Source organism: Megalops cyprinoides, chromosome 1, assembly GCF_013368585.1.
Source record: "Megalops cyprinoides isolate fMegCyp1 chromosome 1, fMegCyp1.pri, whole genome shotgun sequence".
NCBI classification, from domain to species: domain Eukaryota; kingdom Metazoa; phylum Chordata; class Actinopteri; order Elopiformes; family Megalopidae; genus Megalops; species Megalops cyprinoides.
Window position 1 is genome coordinate 4,801,651 of NC_050583.1, and position 9,139 is coordinate 4,810,789.

At 48.6% G+C, this 9,139-nt stretch overlaps 1 protein-coding gene across 1 annotated transcript; it reads left to right on the forward strand.

The window, feature by feature from the left end:
* The first annotated feature begins 267 nt into the window (after nt 1–267).
* On the forward strand, nt 268–8,009 carry tnfsf18 (TNF superfamily member 18). The gene is made up of 3 exons (XM_036538842.1): nt 268–720; nt 6,184–6,238; nt 7,621–8,009. Exons 1-3 carry the CDS (start codon nt 337–339, stop codon nt 8,007–8,009), a joined length of 828 nt encoding a protein of 275 aa, XP_036394735.1. The 5' UTR covers nt 268–336.
* The last annotated feature ends 1,130 nt before the right edge of the window (nt 8,010–9,139 follow it).

The following is a 9,139-nucleotide window of genomic DNA, read 5'->3' on the forward strand; positions in this document are numbered from 1 at the left end:
CTCTCCCTCTCTCTCTCACACACACAGACTCTCTGTTTCTCTCTCTCTCTCTCTCTCTCTCTTTTTCTGTCTTTCTCTCTCTCTGTCAAACACACACACACCCTCTCTCTCTCTCTCTCTCTCTCTCTCTGTCACACAAACACACACTCAGAGGATCAGCATGTGACGCAGACTTTCGGGGGGGAAGTCCAATATCCTCCTTCACAGGAGGGATGGTGCAGAGAGCTCAGAAGAAGAGAGAGAAACCAAGAGCAAGCACTCTCTCTCTCTCTCTCTCTTTCTGTCTCTGTCTCTGTGTCTGTCTCTGCGCGTGGCTCGTCTCTCCACGGCACCACGATGACGACAAGGGCAACCACAGCGACAGGACAGAAGTGTGAGCAGCGAGGCTATGGGGCATCTTTCCCGGGGAAACAGTTTGAGGAACGTGACCACAAGGCACTTCGCCCGGGGCAGAAGTGTGAGCAGCGAGGCTATGGGGCATCTTTCCCGGGGAAACAGTTTGAGGAGCGTGACCACAGGGCACTTCGCCCGGGGCAGAAGTGTGAGCAGCAAGGCTATGGGGCATCTTTCCCGGGGAAACAGTTTGAGGAGCATGACCACAGGGCATCTCACCCGGGGCAGAGGTGGCTGGTGCGTGTGCTGCTTGTCTGGGTTGCCCTGCTCTCCGTGAGCCAGGCCGTCTCTCTGACCCTCCTCCTCACCCCGGCCCTGTCCACAGAGGTAAGGCCCTTCCACTCACCTGCACACACTTCCAGGGAGGGACTCGGGGGGGGGGGGGGTTCTGATACAGTCATCTATGTCAGTATAGTGCATGGTATAGCACTACCATACTGTATAAACAATGCTATGAATATCACAAGTTATGATGTTTTAAATGAATCATTGCCAATTGTAGCTGCACAAAACAGAGAATACAATTTATTTTACAATACAAAGTATTGTAAAAAGTACAATGCAAAGTAAATTACACATTTGAAAGTAGCTTTCCTTGCATTTGCAATTTAGCCACTCGAGCTCAAAAGCAAAGGTCATACACAGTCACCACAATCTAGGATTGTGGTTTTCATCGCAGGTATCAGGTTGAGTGAAAGCGCTAACATTTGGAAGGAAATTTCCAGCGGTGGCAGGTTCTGAGGTCAGGCCAGACAGCTCAGACTGTTTGTTTCGATGCTTTCTGTGCGTTGGTGATATTTCTCCCTGAAAACATGCGCTTTTGCCGATGAGTTTTCCATCTCACTGCCATTTAATCAGTGAGTCAATCTGACATTAGGCCGCACATTCTGACTGGAGGAGGATGGTGATGCGGGTAACCACACGTCCGGGGTCTCTCCAGCTGCAGCTGGAGAGCTTCAAGCGAGAGAAGCGCTTTCTTCATAACCACCGTGGACATAATTAGTAGCACGGAGCCACAAAGATACTGTAAGCCTACAAAATCAGGCAAGATTTAGTCAAGGTGACTCATTCTTTTTGTGGCTGTTTAAATTAGTGTGCCTCGTTAAGAATTAAAAACATTTTCATGACTTTTTAAGCAATTTTTATATGACATGACATTTAAAACTTAAGAGTATCTTAAGTAACTTAAGTCACTTGCAAGTAACTTAAGTCACTTAACTTAGCTTTATTGACTTAAGAGTAATTTAAGTCAGAATATGAAGTGCATCTGTCAAAGGCACAGAAATAACAGCACAGTGCATGCAGAACACGACAGACATGTTTCAGTTGTAAATTTCAGTACAGCAACACAACATGCCCTGTGGCAATAATACTGAACAAATGAGGAAGTGATGAGTTATGAATGGACAAGGCAACCAAACTGCAGTCTGAGTTTAGAGGTGGGTCAGTCTGTGACAGAAGATGGCCGGCAGCCGCGGCGTCCTGACCGCTTTGCGAGGCTCATTCAGCCCCGGCAGGTGCCCAGATGGACAAAAGGTGTGGACGTGGGCGCCGGGGTGGGGCTAGGCAAAGCCAGGCAGTGTGGAGCCAATACACATTTCAAAGACATGAGAAACATGTTTGGATCTGATGTCATTTAAAAGTTCTGCGTCCCGCGTTTCACCCTAACTGGCCACATGAGGCTTACTGCTGGTCCCCTGACTGTGGCCTGACATGACAATTTCTACTGACCATCAGTAGGCCTTGACTTTCATTTTAGGTTCCTTAAGGGGGGGGGGGGGGGGGGGACTTTTTTTGTTGTTTGGACTTATTTGTCTGACAAATAAACCTAGGGAAAATCCCCAGTCGGACACAACAGAAAGAACAAGAGAGATTGTGGAGATGAAACCAGGACAGTCTCATTTCAAGCCAACCTCTCTGCCTCCACCCCGCACACATCTGATGTGAGACATCCGGCCGACTCTTGTTTGTTTTTAGCTGGATTTCAGTGTCGTCACACTTCGAAAGAAAAGGAAATGAAAACTGCTGAAGGGGGCCTTTTCTCAGTTCAGCCGTAATCACGTGCCTATGCAAATACAATACAAGCACTGTTCAGGGGCTTTTAAAAAATTATTTTACAAGTGCACACACACACACACACACACACACACACACAAAATCAGGAAGCAACTGCCCAGGAATATCGAAAAATGCTACTGACAAGTAACAAGCTATGACCTGATATTGTATACCACAGGAGAATGGGACAAGAAAATCAGCTCTAGATGAATTGAACATACATACAATATACGTATGTACACTTTTTTGGAATCAGGCTTTGATCGGTAACTGCAGGCCGTAAACGTTGAAATTATAAAGACGTCCATGAACTCGTAAGGAAACTTGTCACTGCTGTCTTTCTCTTGTCTCCGTAGTAACCACAATGTTTCGCAGAGGGATCCCCCATCTCCCCTCCCCACTGCACTTGTGTATCTCGTTGGCAACAACAATTTGAAATACATTTCAAACATAGCTGTTATTGGTGTCCAGGACTCATATGGAGCCATGCACAGAGTACGCACGTGAAGACAGATCGGGAGTGAAGCGTCTCTGTTGATTTAACTTGCAATGTAAACACCTGCATATTTCCCTCTGCTGTTTTTCTGCCCACACCTCAGACTGTGTATGAGCTATTGCATCTTAGACATGTCACATATTTGCTTATTAGACACCCTTATCCATTGAGACATACACGCCTTACATTTTTATAAGCCATCCATTGATGGATATTTAATGAATGCCATAATGTACATCACTGTGCTCTGATCACTGCTCTGTGATGGAGTATCACAGAACAACAGTCAGGGTGGAGTAGCAGTGATCAGGGTGGAGTAGCAGTGGTCAGGGTGGAGCTGCAGTGGTCAGGGGGGAGTAGCAGCGGTTAGTGTGTGGCAGTGGTCAATGTGTAGCAGTGGTCAGTGTATAGCAGCAGTCAGGATGTAGCAGCAGTGATCAGTGTGGAGTAGCAGCAGTCAGAGTGGAGTAGCAGTGGTCAGTGTGTAGCAGAGGTCAGGGTGGAGTAGCAGTGGTCAGGGTGGAGTAGCAGTGGTCAGGGAGGAGTAGCAGTGGTCAGGGTGGAAAGGCAGTGGTCAGGGTGTAGCAGGAGTCAGTGGGTAGCAGTGGGCAGTGTGGAGTAGCAGTGATCAGTGTGGAGTAATGGTCAAGGGTGGAGTAGCAGTGGTCAGGGTGGAGTAGCAGTGGTCAGTGTGTAGCAGAGGTCAGGGTGGAGTAACAGTGGTCAGGGTGGAGTAGCAGTGGTCAGGGGGGAGTAGCAGTGGTCAGGGGGGGTAGCAGGAGTCAGGGTGTAGCAGTGGTCAGGGTGTAGCAGTGGTCAGGGTGGAGTAGCAGTGGTCAGTGGGTAGTAGTGGTCAGTGGGTACCATCGGTCGGGGGGAGTAGCAGTGGTCAGTGTATAGCAGAGGTCAGTGTGGAGTAGCAGTGGTCAGGGAGGAGTAGCAGTGGTAAGGGTGGAGTAGCAGTGGTCAGGGTGGAGTAGCAGTGATCAGTGTGTAGCAGAGGTCAGGGTGGAGTAGCAGTGGTCAGTGGGTAGCATCGGTCAGGGTGGAGTAGCAGTGGTAAGGGTGGAGTAGCAGTGGTCAGTGGGTAGCAGAGGTCAGGGTGGAGTAGCAGTGGTCAGGGTGGAGTAGCAGAGGTCAGAGTGGAGTAGCAGTGGTCAGTGTGTAGCAGTGGTCAGGGTGGAGTAGCAGTGGTCAGGGTGTAGCAGTGCATGGCAGGGGTCAGCAGCAGAGTATAGAGAGGACAGAGGAGTGTGAACAGTGATGGCTGGTGGTCAGTGTGGAGTAGCAGTGATCAGGGAGGAGTAGCAGTGATCAGGGTGGAGTAGCAGTGGTCAGTGTGGAGTAGCAGTGGTCAGTGTGGAGTAGCAGTGGTCAGGGTGGAGTAGCAGTGGTCAGGGTGGAGTAGCAGTGGTCAGTGTGGAGTAGCAGTGGTCAGGGTGGAGTAGCAGTGGTCAGTGTGGAGTAGCAGTGGTCAGGGTGGAGTAGCAGTGGTCAGGGTGGAGTAGCAGCAGTCATGGTGGAGTAGCAGTGGTCAGGGTGGAGTAGCAGTGGTCAGTGTGGAGTAGCAATGTAGCAGTGGTCAGGGTGTAGCAGTGGTCAGGGTGGAGTAACAGTGGTCAGTGTGGAGTAGCAGTGGTCAGGGTGGAGTAGCAATGGTCAGTGTGGAAAGGCAGTGGTCAGGGTGTAGCAGGAGTCAGTGGGTAGCAGTGGGCAGTGTGGAGTAGCAGTGATCAGTGTGGAGTAATGGTCAAGGGTGGAGTAGCAGTGGTCAGGGTGGAGTAGCAGTGGTCAGTGTGTAGCAGTGGTCAGGGTGGAGTAACAGTGGTCAGTGTGGAGTAGCAGTGGTCAGGGTGGAGTAGCAGTGGTCAGTGTGGAAAGGCAGTGGTCAGGGTGTAGCAGGAGTCAGTGGGTAGCAGTGGGCAGTGTGGAGTAGCAGTGATCAGTGTGGAGTAGTGGTCAGGGGGGAGTAGCAGCGGTTAGTTTGTGGCAGTGGTCACTGTGTAGTAGTGGTCAGTGTATGGCAGTAGTCAGTGTATAGCAGCAGTCAGGATGTAGCAGCAGGGATCAGTGTGGAGTAGCAGCAGTCAGAGTGGAGTAGCAGTGGTCAGTGTGTAGCAGAGGTCAGGGTGGAGTAGCAGTGGTCAGGGTGGAGTAGCAGAGGTCAGGGTGGAGTAGCAGTGGTCAGGGTGTAGCAGTGGTCAGGGAGGAGTAGCAGTGGTCAGGGTGGAGTAGCAGTGGTCAGGGTGGAGTAGCAGTGGTCAGTGTGTAGCAGAGGTCAGGGTGGAGTAGCAGTGGTCAGTGGGTAGCAGTGGTCAGGGTGGAGTAGCAGTGGTCAGGGTGGAGTAGCAGTGGTCAGTGTGTAGCAGAGGTCAGGGTGGAGTAGCAGTGGTCAGTGGGTAGCAGTGGTCAGGGTGGAGTAGCAGTGGTCAGGGTGGAGTAGCAGTGGTCAGTGGGTAGCAGAGGTCAGTGTGGAGTAGCAGTGGTCAGTGTGTAGCAGTGGTCAGGGTGGAGTAGCAGTGTGTAGCAGTGGTCAGTGTGTAGCAGTGGTGTGGACAGTGACGGCTGGTGGTGATATTGGGTGGGTGGGCTAACAAATGCATTATACCCATCAATAGTTCACGCTGCAGCAACAGCAGCATCACATACCAAGTAACAGCAACAACGCTATATACCTTGTTATAGCAAGTGCTCTATTGCAAACTCAAGTGCCGTTCTTTGAGGTATAATCCGAAGAAAAAATATCCAGCAACAACATAAAAAGTTGAATGAGTCTCATTTTTCAATATTCAACTTGCTAGATCCATAAGATGAATTTGAAGAACAGTGTTTATTTTAACCAACAAAACAAGCCTTCTATATATCATCACTATACTAGATTGACTGATAGCTATTTGACAATACTAGCTAGCACTATCACTCACTTGAAACTACGAAAATGAATGGAATGTTACTGTGTTTGGGCTATAAAAAATAAGCCCATTTAGATATATCCTGTGTTTTTCTTGTGACTATTTGGTGCTGTTGCTGCTCTAGGTTCCACTAAAATTAAAAAAAAAAAAAAACATTCTAAGGTTTTTTTAACCATAATTTTCTCATCTTTATTGTAAAAGATAGGGAGGGCTTAGCCCTGTTAGCCTATTTATACCAGCCGTCCCTGAGTGTGGATAATATGATCTGGTCGGGAGATGAGCGACTGACGCTTTCCCTCTCTCCATCCTGTTGTGTGGTCACAGAAGGACCTGCAGAGCATCCCTGGACGCGAGTTCACAGTGGATTATCACAGCAGAGGTAGGAGTGCACCTCTTCCCAATCGCACCCACACCGCAGCAAAATTAGCGCCTGACGTCACCAGCTAACAATACAAATTATGATCATACGATTGTGGGACGGCAGTGTAGCATAGTGGGGTACTGCTGCTGTACCTTTGGGCAAGGTACTTAACCCACAATTGCCTCAGTAAACGTCCAGCTGTATAAATGGATAACATTGTTAACAAGCTGTAACCTATGTACATTTGCTAAATGTCAAAAATGTAATTCAATGTAATGATCAACGCGAAACATATATATTAATTGCATTACGCCATAGATTATTTTTTAACTAGCATATTCTACATTATTATATATTAAGCGTTACTAATTTAACATTAATCAGCATTGTGCTTGACTCATGCTTGTGGGGACTGCGCTTCGGTACTTTACTAAAAAGTGACCGCAGACACAGACGTGAGAAGCTCATCCATCTTGCACAATGCTAGACTGTATTAGGACATATTTTAACCTCATCTTCCTGTAATCTCCTGCTATTGCACACTTGCTGATGTGTTTATCTGCTATGTGTCAGAGTTTTAAACACTGATGAAATGTTCAGAAATATATCTGTATCTATATCTATATAGACCATCTATATATTTATGAATATAATATGAAAATGTGTGTAAATGTATAGTTGGGAAATGTGTCATTTAGACACATTTTAACATTTAGATAAATGTTGGAAACATTTCAGGAGGAAAACATTGGTAAAGCGTCTGATGGGTGTATAATAAAGTGTTAATAAAGTGTCACTCTGCACATCTGTGAGAGGAGTTCTGGCCCAGTGTGTCGCTGGGCCACAGCCAGTCACATCCATTTTCAGATAACAAGAGACTCTAACAAGAGACTTTTAAGCGACATTAAAATGAATAATATGCTAATATTAGGCTAATTGACGAATAAAACAAGCAATCTTATGAGGTACATAATGAGGTACAATTTTTCATAACGTCTGAGAAGACAAATAGACACAGGCTTTGAAAAAATAGCATAAGGGGCAATATGTTCCTTCATTGCTACATAATTGATTTGACATCTCTGTAGTATTCTGTAGTGCTTATAAATCAGTATAGTTGCACATAGTTATACATGCAGTTATTTTTATTTTTTATCTGAAGTGATCTACTAAAAGCTGATATGAAGTATATTGTATTTATGTTTAATATATTTCATAGGAGTATAGCCAGTTAAAATACCTGTCTAAGCTGTATGGGGAAAAGTCAGACGGCACCCAGGATAACTTGGGGGACAGTTCCCATGCTGGGTACCTTCTTCTTCTGTGAGAACTGCTCCCTGTGGTTAACAGCCTCCGTCCTGACATCTGACCTTTGCCCTCTGACCTCTGGCCTCTGGCAGGTGCAGATTCTCGGTCCGAGGTGGAGGTGCTCCGGTGGACGGCGGAGGACGGGGCGGTGTCTTCGCCCAAGCTCGGGGAGCCGCCCGAGCACCTGCTGTTCATGCAGGACGGGCGTTACTTCCTCTACACCCAGGTGACCCTCCAGTCGGGCGTCCCGGACATGCCACACACCGTGCGCGTGAGGACCGCCCGGGGGAAGCTGCTGCTGGAGAGCCGCGTCACCAGAGGGGGCACCGGCGAGCCCTTCACCACGGGACTGCTGGGCAGGCAGGTGCAGCTGTCCGCCGGGGACAGCCTGTCCGTCACTTGCTACCCCCCGGCCCTCATCAACACCACCACCACCGCCACCTACCTGGGGGTCTACCTGCTGGAGCCTCAACACCCCTAACCCCGCGCCTCTGCAAAGAGTGCGCTTACCGGGGGGGTGCCCGCTGGAGCTCTCGGGTCAGGGTGCAGCTGCAGCTGCTGGGGCGGCGCTAACTCAAAGGACATGCACATCGTGCTACCTCGTGGGAACCTCTCACTTCCAAATGACTGCAGCTTCGGTTTTCACTCACCGGGCGACGAAATGTCTGTCCAGGCACAGTTTCAGGGTGGAATTTCCAGGTCACACTGCGCAGAGATCTATCCCAGAATAGAAGCGCGCTGTGCGTGAAAACCAGAGTTTCTGTTCTGTGCGTGCTCTCTGAAGAAGGTGCTAGCCCCCTTCCTGCCAGCTGTGAGTAACACCATGCCTGCCCACGCTCTACATCTCAGCCTGTTGCTGATGCTCTCTTTCTTATCAGCTAAGCCCGGAGTCCAGAATTCAGTCCTCTGAACAAGAAAGGCAAACAGAGGTGGTGATGAACTTCGGACTGGACTGGCCTCAGATCAGCTCATGTTGGTCCACTGACTCGCTGGCCCTCTCTGGGACCGGGGGTTCAAGTCTGTCCTTGACCTAGGTTGTTGGAATGTAATGTAATTTATTCAGTCGTTTTATTCAACAAGTCGCAGGAAATCTTTCTCTGGAACACGAGAGTGTGTTTCAGAGTGCGTGTGTGCGTGTGTGCGTGTGTGAGTGCGTGTGCGTGTGCGTGTGCGTGTGTGTGTGTGTGTGTGTGTGAGTGTGTGTGTGCGTATGTTCTGACACTCCTCAGCATCCCACAGACAAAGTTACACCTGTGGGCAGCAGTATTCACTTGTCTTATTTTTTTTTCTATGCATTGTAAAGGTACATGTATTAATGATAGATTTCATACTTTCACCGCAGCTATTTTTTTTTGTTAATATTATTACTGTAAGTGTCACCATCATTGTCGTTGCTTCGTCACTATTCTCAAAATGCATCATCAGAGGCAGTCGCACCCAGCCACCCCGTAACGTGGTTTGAGGTTTAAGGTACAGAGCGCTGGCGTCTGAGTGGAAAGTGACACAATGATGCGAGTTCTGAAACACTTTCACAGTGAGTGGAGCTGGAGAGACGCAGACAGGGAGGAGAGGGGACGGAGAGTTCTAGAATCTGACGGGACGGAGAGTTCT

What these genes read in the sequence shown, in the direction of transcription:
- tnfsf18 (XM_036538842.1), top strand. Translation starts at nt 337, where the DNA reads ATGACGACAAGGGCAACCACAGCGACAGGACAGAAGTGTGAGCAGCGA. An exon ending in CCCCGGCCCTGTCCACAGAG is followed by an intron (nt 721 to 6,183) that starts GTAAGGCCCTTC and finishes GTGTGGTCACAG; the next exon opens with AAGGACCTGCAGAGCATCCC. An exon ending in AGTGGATTATCACAGCAGAG is followed by an intron (nt 6,239 to 7,620) that starts GTAGGAGTGCAC and finishes GGCCTCTGGCAG; the next exon opens with GTGCAGATTCTCGGTCCGAG.